Source organism: Neopsephotus bourkii, unplaced genomic scaffold, assembly GCF_033783945.1.
Source record: "Neopsephotus bourkii isolate Nb327-2 ecotype Australia unplaced genomic scaffold, CSIRO-AGI_Nbou_v1 NB_1293, whole genome shotgun sequence".
In the NCBI taxonomy this organism is placed as follows: domain Eukaryota; kingdom Metazoa; phylum Chordata; class Aves; order Psittaciformes; family Psittacidae; genus Neopsephotus; species Neopsephotus bourkii.
Window position 1 is genome coordinate 1,038,809 of NW_026901777.1, and position 21,498 is coordinate 1,060,306.

At 40.7% G+C, this 21,498-nt stretch overlaps 1 protein-coding gene across 1 annotated transcript; it reads left to right on the forward strand.

Annotated features, from left to right (window-relative positions):
- Positions 1 to 1,583: 1,583 nt before the first annotated feature.
- Positions 1,584 to 19,401, forward strand: ZBTB11 (zinc finger and BTB domain containing 11). The gene is made up of 11 exons (XM_061366031.1): positions 1,584 to 1,972; positions 4,200 to 4,435; positions 5,095 to 5,326; positions 6,474 to 7,276; positions 9,621 to 9,800; positions 10,282 to 10,518; positions 10,872 to 11,016; positions 14,716 to 14,833; positions 16,048 to 16,206; positions 16,627 to 16,802; positions 18,169 to 19,401. The coding sequence occupies exons 1-11, from the start codon at positions 1,663 to 1,665 to the stop codon at positions 18,693 to 18,695; spliced, it is 3,123 nt and encodes a 1,040-aa protein (XP_061222015.1). The 5' UTR covers positions 1,584 to 1,662; the 3' UTR covers positions 18,696 to 19,401.
- Positions 19,402 to 21,498: the final 2,097 nt, after the last annotated feature.

The window sequence follows — 21,498 nt, forward strand, 5'->3', positions numbered from 1 at the left end:
TCATATGGTGGGACAGAGTAAAGAGTAACAGCCCATAAGGTTACTCCTCTCACAAGCTATGCTTCAACAGAGTGAGACAGGCCGTTGAGAGCAGGGCATTAACCTCATGTAACTGCACATTGTTCAGCTCAAACACATATGTAATGCCATGAATTAACACTGAAATTAATCGTTTACCTAATGCAATGCAACTGATCCCCTGTTAATCACAAAAAATGGAATACAGATTTTTCATAGGTGCACATAATAATTAAGGTTGCAAAGGATCTACAGAGGTCATCTGGTCCAACTCTTTTCTCAAAGCATGTCTATTTAGATCAGGTTGCTCAGCTGAGTATCCAGCTGAGCCATGACCAACTCCAAAGACAGAGGTTCCACAACCTCTTACGGCAGCCGGTTCTAGTATTTGACAATCACCACAGTTTAAAACTAAAGATAAAAACCTCTTAATTTCACGTGTTCTAACCTGTGCCTGTGACAATGGCTATGTAACTGACAAGAGTTTGCTTCCACCATCTCTGTAACCTCTGGTGATGTAGCTGTGGACAGCAGCAAGGTCCTCACAAAACCTTCCCTTTTTAAGGCTGAAAGGCCTGCTCCTCAGCCTCTCTTAATTCCCTCGTGCTCTCATCCCGATAGCCTTTGTAACCTTCTGCTGGAGTCGCTCCATCCAGTCAGTATCTTTGTACTTGCGGGGGTATTGCAGTACTCCAGAAACTGTCTTGCAAGCACTAAGCACAGAGGGAAAGTCACTGTTGGCTATGCTTCTGGCTGGGTGCAGGCATCCTGCGATTCATGTCTCTCATTACGGATGTAAAAATTAGGTCGGGATTTGGACAAGGAAAAACAGCAGCTACTCTTCAGTTTTACAAATCAAAAAGGAGCACACTCGACGCACCGATATGTACTGCTGTGCCACTCTGCCCATGCTCATGCAGCTGGTCACCGGTTGTGCTGCTCCTGAGAATGCTCACACTACAATGTAAAATCACTATAATTTCCCGTCTCTCGTACTCCCAACGCGATTTTGAACCTGCTTATTTCGGAGCTAGCGCTGTTCAAGTATTCACTTAATAGCCCCAGGTCCTGATACCACGGCCATGCCCGCTCTCACAGGTTTTGCTCAGCTCTAAGATGGCCGATCCTAAACCTTCCCCTCCCGGTCCCAAGATGGTGGCTTCGTTCCCCCTACCAGCTGCTCCTTCCCTGAGCTCCCGCCCCTTCCTATACGCGCGGGATTCTGACGTCACTTCCTCTTGTGCAGCAGCCATTTTGTCTTTCCGTTGCTGTTGCTGTTCGGGCTTCTCACTCCTACCTGCAGCCGCTGGCCGCGAAATTCCAGTTCCCCCCGGGGCCCGGCTCCCGCCGGACAGGCCTTCCGACGCCTGGGCGAGGGGCCCGCGGAGGCGCAGGAGGTCCCAATCCTCCGTTCCCCTGGCAGCGCATGCTCTTCCCTGCCTAGGGAGACGACCCTGCCGAACCCCCGGCAAGTGCCGACGCTTCTTCCCCTCCACAGGACCCCTGCTTGTGACTGACACGGGCGCGCCCTGTCCCGCAGCCACCTTCGTCCTGGTGGCGAGCGCCTTGCCCTTGCCTGGCGGTCAGCGGGAAAACCGGCGCTGAGGCTGCCCCTTTCACTCCCCCGTCTCCCCCTGCCCCGCCATGTCCAGCGAGGAGAGCTACCTGGCCATACTCCGGTACCTGACCAACGAACGGGAACCTTACGCGCCGGGCACGGAGGGCAACGCCAAGCGCAAGATCCGTAAGGCGGCAGCCTGCTACGTGGTGCGCGGCGGCACCTTGTACTACCAGCGGCGGCAACGGGACCAGCAGCGCTTCGCCGAGCTCGAGGTGGTGCTACAGGCCGAGCGCCGCGCCCGCCTCATCCGCGCCGCGCACCTGGCTCCCGACGGCTCCCACCGGACCCGCCTGCAGACCTGGCAGGGGCTCTCGCAGAAGTACTGGTGGCGAGGTGAGCGGCGGGGGGAGTCCAGTAGAGGCCGGAAGAGGCGGCTGGTGGAGCCAGGGTTACTAGGAGCTGGGCTTGTGGAGAGGGTATGTCTGCGTGTGCTCCCTAGGGAAGGCAGTAGGGGACTGTCGCTGTTTGGTGCCTTGAAACATCTCGTGACCTAGGCTGCGACCGCGAGTCAGTCCTGAACAGGAAGGTCTTGCCTCGCTGTATAAATTACACCTTGGTCAGCACATTGTCCTGTGGCTTCTTATTTAGCAGGTTAACTAGGGTGACCCAGTTAATTGAGCTTTTAACTTCGTAATACCTTTTCCTGCTACCATGTGGATGCTGTGCACATTTAAATAGCAGGGCATCCAGTGGTGGTTTGTAGCCCTGGCTCTTGTTATATTTGTCACTTTCTTCCAATGAGAAGCTGAAAAGACTTAATTCTCAGTTGGTTCCTGACCTGTTAGAAATAATAGTACACGAACAGCAACAATTCCCAGTCGGGGTCGTCTTTTGGCTGAGCCAGTGACTTGGTATCTGTATTCTCTCTGGATGTGATGTTCTGCTTTTAGTCTTGTGTATCCATTAAACAAATACCCTGTTGTTTCAGTTGCTCAGGGCCCAGTTTCTGTTTGTGCTGCTTCTCTTCTTCTGCCTTTTTTTTTTTTTTTTTTTTCATCCATCAGTTAGCAAGTCTGTCATTTCAGCTTTAGTTTTCACTATCTTAATTTGGAAGCTTTTTGGTCTAGCTGCAGCCCATCTTTCCTCTACAGATCTCATTGACTTGAAAATCTTCAATGTGAAAAAGAATTTGGTGTTTCAAAGACATCCATTCTGAATGGTGGCCTCCTTACCTTTATCTGGTTTCTTACTGTCTGCCTAGTATTGGGCTGATCTAGCATCTACTGTTACCCTGTGCTGGAAAGTTCCTAAATGGACCTCAGTATATCTTTTCATCAGAAGAGGGCATTCCATATTCTGTATTCTTCATCTTGTGATCTTATTGGCTACTTTTGTTTGCACAACCTGTAGTCTCTTATTTCGCTTGCACTGAAGATACTAAAATTCATTGCCTGCTTTCAGTTCAAATGTTACATTTCTTACCTGTCTCTCATATGAAACACTGATTTGTCCTGCCATTATACTACTCTTCTGCTACTAATGAACAGTAGCTTTGACCCAGTTATCAACCTCAGGTGAGTGACAGTCTGTTGTGTCTGTCTGCTCTGTAATTGGGAAGGAATGGGCTGGAGTGTGACTCAGTGGCCAGGAAGGGTGTTGGATTTGTAAAGACCGGAGATCTTCTGACCTGAGAACTAATCCCGATTTCAGATAAAATCAAAGAAACATAAAAGTATTTGAAATGGCCATGAATGTTTCTTGGGTTGGAATATCTTGCGTTGCCTGAAGTCTGCATTTTCCTGATCCTTATAGAGATATGTATGTAACGATAGTGCATTTCCTGCTCTGAAAAGATGTGAGCAGGGCAACTTTAACTCTGTATGTCAGCCAAGTTTTAGAGCTATGCTACATTTTGAACTATAGAGGCATAGCTGTTGTTATGTATGCTCTTATATTATTCTAGTGAAAAAAAAAAAAAATTTGGATTGAAAGCTGTACACTAAAAATTCTTTGGTACCTAGAAGAGGACCCTGAGCTTAAGAACTATTGAGTATCTAAAATTATTTAGTTTCTCCAGCTAAAGTACTAGTGGGAAATTAATTTATTTAAATCCTAAAACCATAAGCAAGCGATTTAAGTTGGTGTTAATATGTATAACTGCATATACTACAGTTTATTCTGATTTTACAAAAGTCTTCCAGTTCTTGTCCCCTTCAGTAAGGACAAGCTGAGGTACACTTGTGTGGACTAAATGCCTGTGTATGGACTATGTGTGGGCTAGGTTACAGCTTTCATTGCCTTGGGATTCTTAGGGTGGCTGTATAAATACAAATATTTTTTTGTAGCCTTAAAATTCTTTCTAAGAGTCTGCTTGATATACTGATGTTTTAAATGTTCTAGCTCAAACTAATAATGGATTACAGTAGTGACATGCAATAACATACAATGGTGTGAGAGAAGCAGAACTGGTAAAAAGTGAGAGAAGGAGAAGGGTAGGTGACTGATTTGTTTTTTCTCAGTAAGTGTGTAGTACTGTTTTGCTAATCACATATTTAATTTTATGTTTAAGGTAAACGAATGAAGACCAGAAGCTTAATTAAGCTCTATTAATTTTTCTTAGGTATTCTTAAACAGGTTAAAGATTACATTAAAGAATGCAGCAAGTGCCAGGAAAGGCTAGATCGGTCTAGATCTCTGTCAGATCCTTCTGAAATTCTGGAGGAACTAGGACTGGATGCAAAATCTCAGGAAGACAGTAATGAAACAGATGATAGATTGAGTAATGTGGCATCAATTCCAGCTGCATCCCCAAAGCCTGTGAAGAAGAAGCCAATAGCAAAGCATGAACTTGTATTTGTAAGTACCATTGTTTACATCTGAATGTATGTAAGATGGTTGTTAATGCGTTCCTAGTCACATACTTATTTTCAATTGTTGTGATAATTTTGTAATAATAAGATGACAGATTTTGCCAGAGATACTCAATATGTAGGAATGGATTACTGGTATATATGAAATTAATTACAGTATGTCATCTTTAGAAAATAAAATCACCCTGACTTCTATTATGTATGGGACCCAAGGGAAAATGAATTCCAAAAGTAAAAGTAGTAAAGCATCACATACAAGATTCTCATGGAATCTATATCTGTTCCTTAATAAATGATGCTATATGTATATATACAATTTCTGTTGATCACTGAGGGTTCATATACATGTAAAGACCTTTGAATCTAGAAACAATTTCAGATTGCAGCATGGAAAAATATGGTCAAAGAACTGTTTGAGTATCCATGTTTTCCAATTTTTCCAGTTGTTTTTTAACTGTGTTTGGAGGGAGGGTAAACCTTGATGCATTTAAAGAAAGAAAATAATGGTAAAGTTAAGATGTATATTATACAGGCTTGAAACGACTGTACGATTGCAGAAAATAAACCTTTTATGTGTTTCAGTGTGAATGCTTAAAAAGGCACAGTCCAAATGTAATTAAGTTCTCATAATGTTGTTTACGACAGGTTGACAGTAAGGGCCTTGTGAAGCAGTCATCTTCCAGACATTGTCTGTCAGTCTTAAACCAACTGAATCAACAGAGGCTTTCCAATCAGTTCTGTGATGTGACTCTGCTGATTGAAGGAGAGGAGTACAAAGCTCACAAATCTGTCTTGGCAGCCAGCAGCGAGTACTTCCGAGAGCTGTTCATTGAAAAGGGAGCTGTCACGAGTCATGAAGCTGTAGTGGATCTGTCAGGTGAATTGTTGTGGGTTTTGAAGCTAGAAATCATAATATCCTAAGTAAGGGGTGTGGTATTTGATTCAGTCTTTTTTTGCGTGTTCAAGACAGCCACGTATTTTATTTTGCCTTTTTCTCGCTTTTGATCTCAAAGTATTTTGTGTGTGTTTTAATGCTAAAGCAGTTACTCTGGTTTTGCGTAATCTGATCTTCCATGTTAGATGGACATTGGGATTTCATCTTAAAATTTCTGAGAAGTTTCGAATTGATTTTTACATTGCTTAGGTGTGTTTCCTCCTTGTATAGTCACAAACATTAAAAAAGGGAACATAGTCAAATGCATGAATACATCAAGAGGGCATCTTGACTAGCTTCTTGGAGAAATCTTTAGCTGTGCAAATACTAAATTGTTTTCTGTGTCTGTAAAACACTATTATACATGTTTCTGCTTATTTCTCAGACCTTCTGGTACCTTCAAGGTAGGAGACCATCCTAAAATAAATATTTTAAAAATAGCTTTGTAGTAATGAAGAATACTGTACAGAACATATGCCTACTGCATTGCTTTTCCATTAGCTTCTTAACTGTGTCTACATGAACAACAGACATGCATGAACAATAGATATCTAGCATGATTGTCCAGAAGGTACCCCGAATTAAATATCTGATTTACAGTTTACAGAACTGTGGAAAGTTATGCCAAATGCTTGTTTTTAAGCATTTCTGTCTATAAATCCATATATTTTTTTTTCTCATTAGTCTCTTTCTTGTCTTATTTTTCTGCCATGCCAGTTGTTGCTTGAGTCTTGAGTACTTTCTGAATGTAGCATATCCAGAAAGAATTGGGTTAAATTAGGGTTATATTGTGGCTCTCCCAGCATCTTGAAACACTCTTCTAGAGAATTTTATAGAACCTCCGTTCTACTTACTGGAGAAGTTGTCTAAGCTTACTTCCACATAGAAAATACACTACAAGGATGCTTTTGTGTAAATTACTATTAATTGAGTCCCAGTGGAGAGGCTTCAATGTTACTTGCCAAGGGTGTTTCACTCTAAATTTCATCTTAACCATATCGAAGATGAATTGTTGTGTCCTTCATGGGATATTTTGATGTAATTCGGGGTCATCAGTGTTTGTTCTAATCTCTTGTTTTATTGCTTGTAGGGTTCTGCAAGTCCAGTTTCCTCCCTCTTTTGGAATTTGCTTATACTTCAGAACTAACCTTTGATTTCTGTAGTATGGCAGAAGTTGCCATGCTTGCCCGGCACCTCTTCATGTCAGAAGTCCTCGAAATCTGTGAAAATGTGCACAAACAGATGGAAGAGAAGCAAATTACAGTGTACCAAAAGGGAGGTATTCAAACAGTAGAGTCAATGCAAAACTTAGCAGAGCACACTGAAGTTGAAATGCAGCTCATGGATGGTGCTGAGCAACCTGAGCTCACAGCCAGTGAGGTGCCAGTAGCTGTGAACAGAGCTTCTTCCTCTGCTGGAACAGAGGAGGCAGCAGCACCCCAGCCTGACCTCCTGCCCCCAGAGCCTGCAAAGGCCACTCCAGATGATCTTCCAAAACCTGTGGAGCAGTGTGAAACAACTGAAAATTATGTCAAGATACAGTTGCTGGAGAGCATTGCAAACAGCACCGTGTCTTTTGTAGAGGCGGAGCCATCGGCTGTGGAAGTCACGGACACACAAAGTCTAATGGAAATCGATGCAGATCAAAATGAAAGTGGTAAAGCAAATGTGGACACGGATTCTGAAGACTCCTCAGAAACACTCAAGCAGACATATGGCAGTCAAAGTAAAGAACAGAGCATCTTAGATTTACAACCAGAAAGCCAAGATGATACTTACAAAAGCAAGCTACGTCAGCGTTCTGTTACTGAAGGGGGCTATATCAGATTGCATAAAGGAATTGAAAAGAAACTCCAAAATAGAAAGGCAAATCCTAAATCTGCAATACAGCAGGTATTCTATCTGTTTTCAGGCCTTTGATTCAAGACCAGTCTGAAAGGATTTTGCTGTTTCCAAGCACTCTCTGGGAAATGTTTTTCTTTATAGAGCAATTAACATTACTAAAAAACGAAAGTAACTTCCAAGATGTGACAGTTTTGCAAAACAAGAAGAACCCTGAACCAGACCAAACATTGGCGCCAAAATTCTTTCCATATTAAAGATCTTTCGAATGCTCAGTGACCTTAGCTCAGCTTGAGTATTTTCCCACAGCTTGGTTGGACAGAAGGTGTATCTTCTCCCTAAAATTCTGCAATAATTTGGAAATTTAATTCTTAATTAGCATGTGCGTATGTCAGTTGTAGACAAATGTATTTGCCTATTAGAAAAATGAGACCTATTAGAAAAGTAGACCTGTGAGTTCTATTAAGACTTGAAAACAGAGCATTGGGGATGAAAAATTGACATCCTAATTAGATCTTAAAACTTAGTCATGAGTCACATTAATGTAGTCCTTTGGATTGTGGTCAGTTAAAAAATGTTCAGAGAGCACTGATATTATAAACTCTAGCACTTGGACATATTAAGTGTTTAGTAATTGAAGAAGGTTTTTTCTGGGGGGGAGGAAGTGGGGTTTGTTGTTGTTATTTTGGGGGGTTTTAAATTAAGTGATGGTCTTAGTCTTTTCCTTTCAGGAGTTTTTCCTTTTCTAATGCCAATGAGCAGCTGACGTCATCTCACTGAGCATTAATACATCCACTTTTGTGACAGTACCTTTTGTCTTCCTGCATGTCAGCTAAATTTCTAAATCTGAAGTGTTAATTTCCAGGGGTGTTCTGTGAGACACTTACATACTAGAGCCACTAGTCCCCACCAGGAGGGTAGTTCTTTATCATTACAACACCCTTGTAAATATTAGGCTACTTTCACAGATGGACAAGTTAAAACCCAGATGTTAAAATGAGCACAAGCAAAGTAGTTGAGCAACCTATATATGGTTGTTGGAGAAGGACAAAGCTTTTTCCTGTTTTGAGAGAGGGAATGTCTGCCTTAACCTCAACTTTGCGGTTTTTAAATCTGACCCCTCGACAGATGAGAAGTGCAGACAGTGGCTGCCTATGGAAAAAAAGAAATTGATTTACCTAATTGCTCAAAATTAGGAACTCAGGACTAGGTTTCTGCTTTCCTAACTTATTTTATAGCTCTTAACATTTTTGTCTCATGTATCCCTCAACTCCCCCTCCATGGCGCTGGATGTCATATAAGTACTGGGAAGGAGACGCTCCCAGTTTTGATGCTGGGAGAGTAACAGGAAAGAGAGGCTGTAGGAAAAATGCTGCTAACTTCTGAATTACAGTAATTGCAGTTGGCATGGAGATATTTTGGATGAAATATGCTTTGTATGAACAGATTATTTTCCAAGCTCTTACTAATCATCTGGTGAACAAAATTTATTCTGTGGCTTTACAATTTAGCAAGTTTGTATCAGTTTTCAGAGCAACAGCAAAATTAAACAAACAAAAAAATTAAGATGTTGCCCCTGTGTTAAGTTTCAGTTTGGCTTTGAGATACATGGAAGGGCTGAAGGGCTAGAATGTTTGCAAAAACTGTTAAATATCTTATTTGTTGAGAGAACAGGAAGAGGAAATGAGGATACTTGTACTTTTTTCCCTTGCCTTGTTCTCAGAAACTTGAAGGGAAGATACCTGATACAGGAAATTTCAGCCTGGTCACATACAGTTTGACTTTTAAAGAAGTTGACAGCAAATTTCTACAAAGGAAAGCAAGATTAACAGCTCCAGGTAGCACTAACAATACTGCCTAACAAACCCACAAACCACTGGTAAAGCTGAGATGCTCTAAACTAGAGGAACTTTGCTTAAATACTGCATTTTTCTTACAGGTTCTTAATAACTCAGTTTTTGCTAGCTGGTAAAAATTAATTAGGCCACATTTTTTAATCTGATGACTTTTGTAGTAAAGCAAATATAGATGCTGAAAAGGGAAGTTTAGGAAAGGGTTGGAAAAGTTTGATAGATAACATTGTGACAGTACTTTGTAGTAAATCTGTAACTTAGCTCTCACTTAGCAGTTACTCAGGGATGAATAGTTAGTTACCTGTCTGTCTATAATTATAATCAGTTCATGGTTTCAAAACAAGACCAACTTTTCACCCACCATGAGATCTGTAGTTCTGTGTGAACTTAAACAGGATAACTTTCTAGTAACTAAGTAAACTGAGCAAAACCAGATGCAGTTATAGTAACGCACAGAAACATCAGCATTCAGTACTAATTTGCAGAGAAAGTATGAAATAGTGTAATAAAGTTCATTCAGGGTTTATGTTTTTCCAACATAGGTTGCTATGAAGCTGGTACAAAGAGGGAAAAAAATGAAACAGCCCAAAAGAGACACTATGGAAAATAATGAAGTAGAAGCTCAGCACAGATGCTCTGAGTGTGGAATGGTGTTCCAGCGGCGCTATGCACTTATAATGCACACACTGAAACATGAAAGATCTAAAGATTATAAATGTCCAGTAAGTTGGAGCTTTCTTGTTTATAAACCTCCCTCTTTATAAAAATTCATTCAGTAACAACATTAGTGATTATTTTTCTTGTATTGTTTTGATGCCTGTATTTATTTTCCTCACAGATTTAAGAGATGGATGTGGCCCTGATTTTCATGGGGTGGGGTAAAATGTGGTGCAGCCAGATGGCCTGACAGCACCGTATGAGTATGCTTGCTGCTCAAGACAGTGCTGGTGTGGGCATTACTTTTAACCTCACCAGTAAATATACAACTGTGTTTAGATTAGCCTAGAAGTTAGCCTCCCTGGGAAGCAATCAGTGGTTCTGTCAGTAGCCATTACAACTATTAATTAACCTGAGATAAAATGCCAGTTGGAGTCAGGTCATAAGCCTAGCTGATTGTGTTAATATACTTAAAACCTTTGAATACCTGTTTTAATAATTTTTGAATATTAAATGTGAAGTAAAGTTGTGATATTTTCTTCACAGTTGTGCAAGAAAGAATTCCAGTATGGTGCCTCACTGCGAGCACATCTTGTCCGGCACACTCGGAAGACTGAAGTGAACACTGCAGCTTCCAGTGTAGAAGAGACAGTCATGTCTTCTGTGAAAGGGAGAACTAAACGGCAGTTTATATGTGATATATGTGGGAGAACTCTACCTAAGCTCTATTCTCTCAGAATACATATGCTCAAACATACAGGTGTAAAACCACATGCGTGCAAGGTAATGAGAAAGTCCTTTTACTCTGATCAGATCAGTAATGTTTTCTTGCTATTTTAGTATTGACACTGTGTCCTAAGATTTAGATTGATTTAGGTAACTTCAGAATGCATTCCTGATAAAAATTATTGAATGAAATTGAATGAATAAAGTTCATAATTTTGTATCTAGAAGAGTGTCTGCAAAATCTGGTGCAAAATCATAGGTTTGACTGTCCTGATTCCCAAGAAATACAGAATGTTTGGTTGTGTTTAAACACCTATTACCAAACGTGTTTGTTTGGTGTGGGGTGTTTTTTTTTTTTTTCCATCCTATTCCACTGGATATGGATGATTTTTTTTTTAATTTTTTTTTAGGTTTGCGGAAAGACCTTTACATATAAGCATGGATTAAAAATGCACTTGGCTCTCCATGAAGTACAGAAACAGTTTAAATGCGACTTGTGTGAAAAGTCTTTTGTCACAAAAAGAAGTCTTCAGGAGCACATGAGCATTCATACAGGTAAGTGATGAGAAAGAAGACCCTTCTACTTTGGTTGGTTATTGCATGCTGCTGAACTTTAACATTGCTCTTCAGTGACAAAGGAACTGTTTGAAAAAAATAAATAGTAGTTTGTCCTTTTACTGGTCAGACAGCTGAAATAAAGGTAAGTGATCAAGTTACATTTGTTTTCTGGCTTACTTTACCGTAGCTTAATGTTATTATGCAGATACTCTGCGCAAGAACAGGGAATCATGGTTGGTCTGTCCCTATGTTTTTATGTACATATTAAATGCCCCTGTCATTTCAATCAGACAAAGATAGGCAACAGGCCGGAGTATTCTGGAGCGCTTACTTTCAGCCCATCCTTTCAGAGGAAAACATGCCAAGTTTAATCTCTGAGAATCTCCATATATATTTTATGAGATTTGCTGTACTAATACTGAAATTTTATCAAGCCTGGTACCTTGAAAGATCTTAGCATGTGAAAGATGACAATAATTTAATACAAGCAGAGTTTTGAAGTTGTATATGTAGGAAATGTCTGTGTTTCTTGCTAACCTGAGTTGGGCAGAATTAACAGTAAGAGACTTTTTCTTAAGATAATTTGTTCCAGAAATGAAGGAATTTATATAAGTACTTAGCATTCTGAAATAGATGAGTTGTAGCAGAAAACTTAAGGTGTTGTGCCACAAATTCAGGATGCAGGCCATCCATAACCAATACTGCATTGCTGGAGAAGTTGCATATTATATGAACACAGGCAGTTGGGTTTTCTTCCACACAAGAGGGCATTTTTTTAGGCTGTACACACGAGTAATTTGGTAGCTGCAAGGTTATACCTGTAGTTAAAATTTGCAGTAAAGTAATTGCCTGTAGCATGGGGAACAAACAAGAGGAATTAGAGATGTGTGCATGTCTATGGGGGATAAGATACAATAGGTATCACAGAAACATGGTGGGATGGCTCCTATGACTGGAGTGTTGGAATAGAAGGTTACAGGCTCTATAGAAAAAACAGACCTGGCAGATGGGTAAGGGAAGTTGCTATTGACGTTAGGGACTCTCTGGATGAAGCGCTCTATAGACAGATAAGAACAGCCTCACACTTGCAGGCCCTTGGGCTCATGGGGGACTTCAGCCATCCTGATATCTGTTGGAGGGACAGTATGGCCTGGCACAAGAAATCTAGGAGGTTCCTCGATTGTGTGAAAGACAACTTCCTTCTTCAAGTAACAGAGGAGCCGACAAGGAGAGGTGCCATGCTTGACCAACTGGAGGTGCTCACCAACAGGGAAGGGCTGGTTGGAAATGTGACACTCCAGGGCAGCCTTGGTTGCAGCGATCATGAGATGGTCAACATTGAGATCCTCAGGACAGTGAGAAGAGTGTGCAGCAAGCTCACTGCCCTGGACCGCAAGACTTTGGCCTCTTCAGGAACCTGCTTAGTAAGGTTCCATGGGTTATAGCCCTAGAGGGCAGGAGGCCCCAAGACTGTTGGTTGGTATTCAAGGTTTACCTGCTACAAGCTCAGGAGTGTTGCACCCCAACTAGAAGGAAGTGCAGCAGCAGGGCCAGGAGACCTCCTTGGATGGATAAGGAGCTGCTGAGGAAACTTCGAGGGGAAAAAAAGAGGCTTATAAAAGGTGGAAGAAAGGACAAGCCTGGGAAGAATGCAGGGATGTTGTCTGGGAAATTAGGGACCAGGTTAGGAAAGCTAAGGCCCAGTTAGAATTAAACTTGGCTAGGGATGTTAAGGGTAACAGGAAGGGATTCTATAGGTATGTAGCAAATAAAAGACTAGGGACAGTGTAGGCCCCCTCTGGAAGATACAGGGAGAACTGGCTACAAAGGATTTGGAGAAGGCTGAGGTTCCTAATGGCTACTTTGCCTTAATCTTCACTGGCAAATGCTCTGACTGCACCACCCAAGCCTTGCAAGGGAGGTGCAGGGACTGTGAGAATGAAGACCTTAGCCCGCTGTAGGTGAGGATCTGGTTTGAGGCCATCTTAAGAACCTGAACATGCACAAGTCCATGGGACCTGGTAAAATCCACCTGCAGGTCCTGAAGGAGCTGGCAAATGAAGTTGCTAAACGACTGTCCATCACATTTGAAAAATCATGGCAGTCAGGTGAAATTCCCGATGACCGGAAAAAGGGAAATATAACCTCCATTTTCAGGAAGGGGAAAATGGATGACCCAGGGAACTACAGACCAGTCAGTCTCACCACTGTGCCTGGCAAAATCTTGCAGCAGATTCTCATGGAAGGCATGCTAAGGCACATGAAAAACAACAAGGTGGTTCGTGGCAGCCAGCATGGCTTCCCTAAGGGGAAATCCTGCCAGAGCAATTTGATGGCCTTCTATGATGGGGCTACAGAACTGATGGACAGGGGTAGAGCAGCTGATGTCATCTACCTGGGCTTGTGCAAAGCGTTCAACACTGTTCCACACGACATCCTTGTGTCTAAATTGGAGAGACATCAGTTTGATAGATGGACCACTCGGTGGTTAAAGAACTTGCTGGATGTCCTCATGCAAAGAGTTGCGGTCAATGGCTCAACGTCATCCTGGAGAACAGTAATAAGTGGTGTCCCCCAGGGATTAGTGTTGGGACTGGTTTTATTCGACACCTTCATCGCTGACATGGACAGTGGGATTGAGTGCACTCTCAGCAAGTTTGCTGATGACACCAAGCTGTGTGGTTCGGTTGATACGCTGGAGGGAAGGAATGCCATCCAGAGGGACCTTGACACGCTTGTGACGTGGGCTGATGCCAACCTCATGAAGTTTAACCATGTCAAGTACAAGGTCCTTACACCTGGTTGGAATAATCCCAGGCACAGCTACAGATTGGGCAGAGAACAGATTCAGAGCAGACCTGTGGAGAAGGACTTTGGGGTGTTGGTCTATGAGAAACTTAACATGAGCCAGCAGTGTGAGCTTGTAGCCCTGAAAGCCAACCATATCCTGGGCTGCATCAAAAGGAGCGTGACCAGCAGGTCAAAGGAGGTGATCCTGGCCTTCTACTCTGCTCTCGTGAGACCTCACTTGGAGTATTGTGTGCAGTTCTGATGTCCTCAACATAAAAAGGACATGGAACTGTTGGAAGAAGTCCAGAGGGGGGCCACGAGGATGATTAGGGGACTGGAGCCCCTCCCGTATGAGAACAGTCTGAGAAAGTTGTGTCTTCAGCCTGGAGAAGGCTGCATGGAGACCTCATAGCAGCCTTCCATTATCTGAAGGGGGGGCTATAGGGATGCTGGGGAGGGACTCTTCATTGGGGACTGTAGTGATAGGACACAGGTGAAGTTTAGATTGGATATAAGGAAGAAGTTCATTACTGTAGTGGTGAGGCACTGGAATGAGTTGCCCAAGGAAGTTGTGAATGCTCCATCCCTGGCCGTGTTCAAGGCCAGGTTGGTGTTCAACCCCCTCCACGTCAGGGGGTTGGAACTAGATGATTTTTAAGGTCCTTTCCAACCTTAGCGATTCTGTGATTCTATGATTCTAATTTAGAGGTGCTGCTTCCCCCTCTGTGTATTACATTGGCACATACAAAATGCACTTAAAAATTCCATATGTGTGTAATTAAACCAGTATATCTTTGTAACATGGGTACTTAAGAGAAATTATATGAGAAGAAAAAACAGTCTCGCAAAGCACTCTGACGATATGGAGGCCTGTCTTTTTAACATGTTTTGTTTTGTTTTTGTTAGGCGAATCCAAGTATCTTTGCTCCATCTGTGGAAAATCTTTTCACAGGGCATCAGGACTTAGTAAACATATAAAGAAACACCAGCCAAAGCCTGAAGTTCGTGGATATCAGTGTACTCAGTAAGTTGGTTGGTGGTATTTTTGGTGGGTTATTTTTTTCTTGCTATTAATGATCCCACTAATGTTAAAGATTAAAAGCGGCTCCTTGTTGTAGCATGAAAGTGTTCACTGGGCTGGAGTAAGACTTTTAAAGCATAATATAAAAAAGATTCACTTTTGTTACTACATGAACTGCCTTTTTTTTTTTTTTTTAACTGTTACATAGCTCTAGTTTTATACAGTTGTTTTCTAATGAGTGTGTTTGCACTTGTAGCTGTAATCAGTAGTGATGTGATTTTAAAGCTCCTGTGTTGGACAGATAGGGAGGTAAGCTCATAGGCAAAAGGCTATTGAGAGAAGGGTTCTTGTCACCTTTTAATGTGATAGCTGGTTTCAGTTTAATTTGAAAATTTCCTGTGCAGTCTAAATATCATGTCCTGCAATTTACACTTCTTTAGCAAACAGCATAAATTAAGACTCACTGACAGCTGCAGTTAGCTTGATCATAACTGCATCCATCAGTGCTATATAGTGTTACGTGATGAAGAGGCAAAGGAGGCAACTATGTCTGAAGAACAGAACTTCTTTCAAAGGGAGAAAGCATGTCTTTGATTTGACTGACCTCTGTAGTTTCCATACCAAGATGAGCTAGTGATTTGTAATTTCACATATTTGTACTATGTCAAGGTAGAAATGAAGGAAAACTAGTAGTTCACCTGGATTTAGATGTATGCAAGCAGCAAGCTAAAGAATGAGCATCACTAGTTTTGGATGCTTGCTTGTAGGATTCTGAGTTTGTTTTTTAACTTCTTAAAAAATAATTTTGAGCATTTCAAACAACAGATCCCAATTATCTTTATCAAGAATTAATCCGCACTGGTTAAGGGAAGAAACAGCTGCTACCATAGGAATTTATGAGAACCGTATAACACAAATTCCTGATGTCTTCCACTTGGTTTGCCTTTCATTATTCCTCATAAAAATAACATGAAGAATGTGGTTACCTGTAAAAGACAGAAGTGTTTTGGGAGTCCTAAAGTTATATTCTACACTTTCAGATAAGCTGCTGTTCCTTTTAATTTTCCATAGTTTGGAAAGAGATCATGCTGATGATGCAATCAGTGTTGTCTTCTCAATGGCTTCAGTTGCCATTAAAGAAGAGGGTTCCAGTGCCTTTGAAATCAGGATCACCAAGATCTACCTTATATGGGATGCTAAAACCTTTACTGTTACAGGTGTGAAAAGAGTTTCTATGAAGCCCGAGATCTTCGGCAGCATATGAACAAACACTTAGGTGTGAAGCCATTTCAGTGCCAGTTCTGTGGAAAATGTTACAGCTGGAAGAAAGACTGGTATTCTCATGTCAAGTCTCATTCTGTCACAGACCCTTATAGGTAAGAGGAAATTCATTTAACAACTGAAATATACTAATCAGTATGAAGTTATACGGAACTACAGCCAGTCAACAAGGAACTTCCAGTCCTTTGTTAAAGTACCAATTGATTGATGTTGACTGGGGTCTTGGTCCAACTATTAACCTGCTGGTACAGTCCTAGAACTAATACATATGAAATTGTAAGAGAGTAAATATAATAAAGTTAGAAATGCTTTATACGTGATCTCACTTTTCTAGAATGGTAAGTGGAAGCTTTGTGGCTGTAGCTCCATCCAGCAAGATTATTTCTAATTACGGAACATTAATTTAATGGGACAGTGTTCCTATTAAACTTTGTCTACTATAATTAAAGTGCATTTTAAAAAGCATAACATAAGCATAGCATAATGGTTTCAATAGATTTCTCAACACTTTTTAGGTGTAATGTATGTGGTAAAGAATTTTATGAGAAAGCTTTGTACAGAAGACATGTAAAGAAAGCCACACATGGTAAAAAAGGAAGAGCAAAACAAAATCTGGAACGAGTTTGTGAGCATTGTGGAAGAAAATTCACGCAGCTCCGGGAATATAGGAGACACATGAACAATCATGAAGGTATATAGAAAACAAGTAGCCATGACATCCCCCATTCCCTGAAAACATGGAGAAAGGGGTAATTGTTTCTTGTAGTCTATGTATGTCTTGTGTTGCAAGAACCATGGAAGTTCTAACAGATTTAAAGCAGCTCTTAACAGTTCTATGCTTATCCTGGCTAGTTAACTTGCTTCCAGTGATTCCCAGAAGTTGGGATCTTCCTAAAGCTGCAGTTGCACAGAGGGACAGTGACAATTAGTCCTTAGAACTTTAAGAGGAACTTTTTTAGAAGTGATTAAAAGATGTATATCTGGCAAAGAATTGGATGAGTAAAACATTCCCCAGTTTAAAAGGTGCACATAGCTAGTAAAATATTCTTCAAACAGCAGAATGATTGGCCTGAATTTAACAAAAGGACCACTGTTGGAAACTGGCCAACTTCTTGATTTATAAGAAGCAGCAAACTATGTGATGTTTGAGGAAAATATGAAAACATTTGATAATTTAAAAAAAAAAAAGTGCATTTTTAATTTAGATGTGAAGTATGATATTTGAGTATTTGGTTGTTCTAGCTGTGTTGGAAGTCTAGATACGCTCCCATCTCAGGGAAAAAAACCCAACACTTTTATGAAGAACGTGTCCTTTTAAGGAGCTGTTATGAGTAAATCTAATAGCTGTCTCGCTATTGAAATAGAGATTTTGTGTTTGTTCCTAAACAGAGAGTGTCCTGTAATAGATACCTAGCCTAAGTCCACATTAACTGTTATAGAGGAAAAGCCATCACTGAAATAGTTTGTCACCACCCACATACCTTGTTAGATACTGCAGACCACAGAGCTCAGACCTGATAAGGGAGAATAAAATTATACAAGTATCAGGTGCAGTATCTGAACATACATGCTGTGGAAGAGGAGGGGAAAAAACTATAGGTGGAAAAAACTAAAGTGCTGGTGTTTGATGAGAGGTTATAGAAACATTTCTAGTCACCTTTTGGTTCTGTAAATCTAAGTGCCAAATTCCATGAAGTAAAACATGATTTTCAGAAAGCCATCACTAGCAAAAAATAGCTAGAATTTCATTAAGTGGTATGCACTTAAAATAGGTGAGAAGCTGCACTAAAAAGAATTTTGAAAAGAGAAATTTTTTAGAAGTAAAAGGTTAGATTGAGCAGAGCACTTGTGGAAAATTTTTTCACTGAATGTAAGATTTTGTGTTTGCATTATATTGTAGCGTAGAAATGACAAACAAGATCTCCCGCTTACATGAAAAAAGTGAAAGGATTTCTTCCATCCTTTTATGCTGCTGTTTTCCTGTTGCTTCTTACCAACACTCATATTTTTATGAACTTCTGACAGTGGGTTTTTCCTTGCTTTCCCTTTGAGAGCAGGTGTGAAACCATTTGAATGCCTCACCTGCGGAGTAGCCTGGGCAGATGCACGTTCGCTGAAGCGCCACGTGAGGACGCATACCGGGGAGCGACCGTATGTCTGCCCAGTGTGCAATGAAGCTTACATAGATGCCCGGACACTACGGAAGCACATGACCAAGTTTCATAGGGACTATGTACCCTGCAAAATCATGCTGGAAAAAGATACCCTTCAGTTTCATAACCAGGGGACACAGGTGGAGCATGCCATCAGCATTTTGGCAGCAGACACGCAGGAACAAGAAACTGAGATCAGTGTTGGTGGTAGTGAGATTGAGGCTGTGGTAGTGACAGGAGAGACACTCGAAGCCATCGAAGCAGTTGCAGCTACCGAGGAATGCACATCAGTCTCTACTCTTTCTGACCAAAGCATCATGCAGGTGGTAAATTATGTACTAGCACAACAGCAAGGACAGAAAATGGCTGAAGCGATGCAGGGCATCAAAACTGTAGAAGTGGAAGTGGCCCATGTTACAAAGACAGACTGAATATAGTGTACAAGAGAGCAAGAAGGGTGAGGTCTTACCATCTGTAAGAGACAAGTAATTAACTTGTTATCCAAGGCTTACTATGAGGCCTGTTTTCAAGTGGTTACTCCCCAGTGCTGAACATCTTGGTGATGAAATACCACACCATATATTATGGGGAAAATGTTAAGATGCTTCAGCATGAGCCAAGGCTCTGAAAAGCTAGGATTTCTACACTTGCTGTAAGTATGAAAATAAAAATAATGTTTTCTGTGTCATGGAGTAAGTACCATGCTGAAACTTTAAAAAAATGAAAAAACATTTAAAGAGCCTGGACTGAATATTAGAAATGTACAGTTACTGGTGTCTTTTTTTTCTACTACTGTTTTTATGTGCATTTCATGAAGTTTGTGAGCATATTGCCTGTATTGGATGCTGTCTGTTTACTCCCCAAGACACAGGGATGGCAGAATGCTTCATGCAGTGTGAGCTTCATGCAACATACAGAAAATCCAAGGCTTTCCTTTGGGTAGATGCACCAGTGGCAATGTGAATCCCAGTTTTGAAGAACTTATTTAAATTCCAGGTTGTGGGTGGCAGGTCCAAAGTTCAGTATGATGTTTTGCAGATACTGGGCAGGGGTCTACTGAAGCCTGAGGAAGTGGTTTTCTGGGACAGACTGAGTTTCCATTGACCAGAGGACAGCCTGCTGCAGCGACACTGCTTAGAGAATTGAACTGCTTTTTATTTGTGAGCGAGGTGCTTACACTTCAGCCTCTGTGCATAACCATGTTCAGTTTAATGGCACCTGGTTGCATAAATGAAATTATCACCTGCATTGTTGTAGGTATCCAGAGGGCACAATCTAATGATGGATGTTTCTGATTTTGCATTATATTTAATATAGAGACTCTCAAATTAAAAAGGTCTAATGGTTCCTACCTGGACTTCTTTGGTATATTTATATTCACATCTTGTACTGACAGGAGGAGCCCTGCTAATTCCCAAATGGAATACGTAGAAGTATCAGGATAGAGAACTATGAAAATGCTAATACGGGATAAAAATCAAATTTGTCTCAAGATTACCAGTGTCCAGAAGACCTTATTGCTGCTGCTGTAAGAAAATACTTCTAGGACAAGCTAATTACCCAGTGCTACATCACATAGATGGAAAAATCCTCACTGGGTGTTCCTGTGAATAAGCATGAAACACAGCCTTGCTTGGCACAAGTTTAAATGCCCCTGATTGAATACCACAACAGTGCACATCTAAATACCACATAAATGCACATCTAAATCTGTACAGGGTGTACAGATTCCTTCATTGCTGGTTGCTTGGATGTTTAAGCAAACAGCATATCTGTCAGGGTAACTGAAGGTGCTATGCACATGAACAAACAAGTGTAGTTTTTAACTTGTTCTTGGTCTATAGTATTATCAGATGTTTTGCAGCTTTGACAGCAGCAAGGTACCCAAGGAGCCAGAAGCCTGTGATACTGCAGGATGAACATGCATATAACTCTTCTACCCATGAAATGGATACACTGAACAAAAGTGAAGCAAACCCTATGAGGAAGCAACCACCTCATTTGAATTAGTATTTCTACCTTTCATCTTACGTAACTATTTCAGTACCTGTCTACTAAATTACAGAATGGACTGTACTTTTTATACTTTGCAAGCATGTAGATAAGCAGTTGTTGAAAACTTTTTAAGCAATATGCAGCTGAAGTTCCTGTCTGGAATATGAATTAATCTGTAGATGACCATTTCAAAGGTCGCAGTCTTCCTGCAGAGAAGTAGTTATTTATGCATTCTGCAGCCCTTGACAATTGTGTTCTTTTCTAATTACCTAATGGAGTAAAATTAAAATGATTACTTTAATAATAAAATGCAAATACTGCTAGCTCCGACTCTTGGATTTTTGTATGCACAAGAATCTGGAGACAGCCATCCTGCTTAAATTAAACTACTGCCATTATGAAAACATTTAAAAGAGCACTAGGTAAACTTCAAAGCTTATTTCAGTGTTTGTATCTTACAAATAATTATGTATTACTGAAGTGAGGAAATGTTCAAGGAAGAATAGCTGCAAAAAGTGCTGGAACGTTATTTGTATATTTACTGTGTTACCTTACAAAAGGAATATTACTGGCACCTTAATGGAATTTTTGGTGCATTTATTTATTTGCCCAACCTATGGAAGAAGCTGAAGTGAATCTGAATTTCACAACCTTGTTTACCTAGTGTAAAAAAGCTTTTTTAACTGATGTGATGGCCTGCCATTTGACAACTGTAATAACCAAACAAATCACAACTAAGCTTGTTTCCTAAGCTCAGCCAGGAATGTCAAAGCTGACTGTTGCGGCACCCCTTTCCTAGCACAGTGTGCCTTACCCTTTCAGAACAGCATGAGGTAAGTAGGGAGTGTCACTCTTCGCTTTGCTGTTCCAGTCCGTGTGAAGTTGCCTTATGTTTTCCTTTGAACTTCAGTTTGTAAGTTAAGATATTCTCTACTCTTCTGCAATCTCTCTAAAGTCAGGCTGCAAATACGCAATTAACATTATTTATTTAAAAAAAAATAAAGTTCATGTGAAGTGTCCATTTATAAAGTATTCCTGGTGAATTCCTGTACATAATGAATTTGATTTGTACATTCTGCTGTTTTTATTTAGTGTTAGATGTATAAAGTTATGGTTATTTCTAAGTCATTAAATAAATAGAGTTTTGCTATGAATTACTCTTTCAAGCAATTTTTTTTGGCAGGAAAAGTGTTACAAAATTATTTACTTCTCAAGCATTTACGTAGATAATGTCTGAAC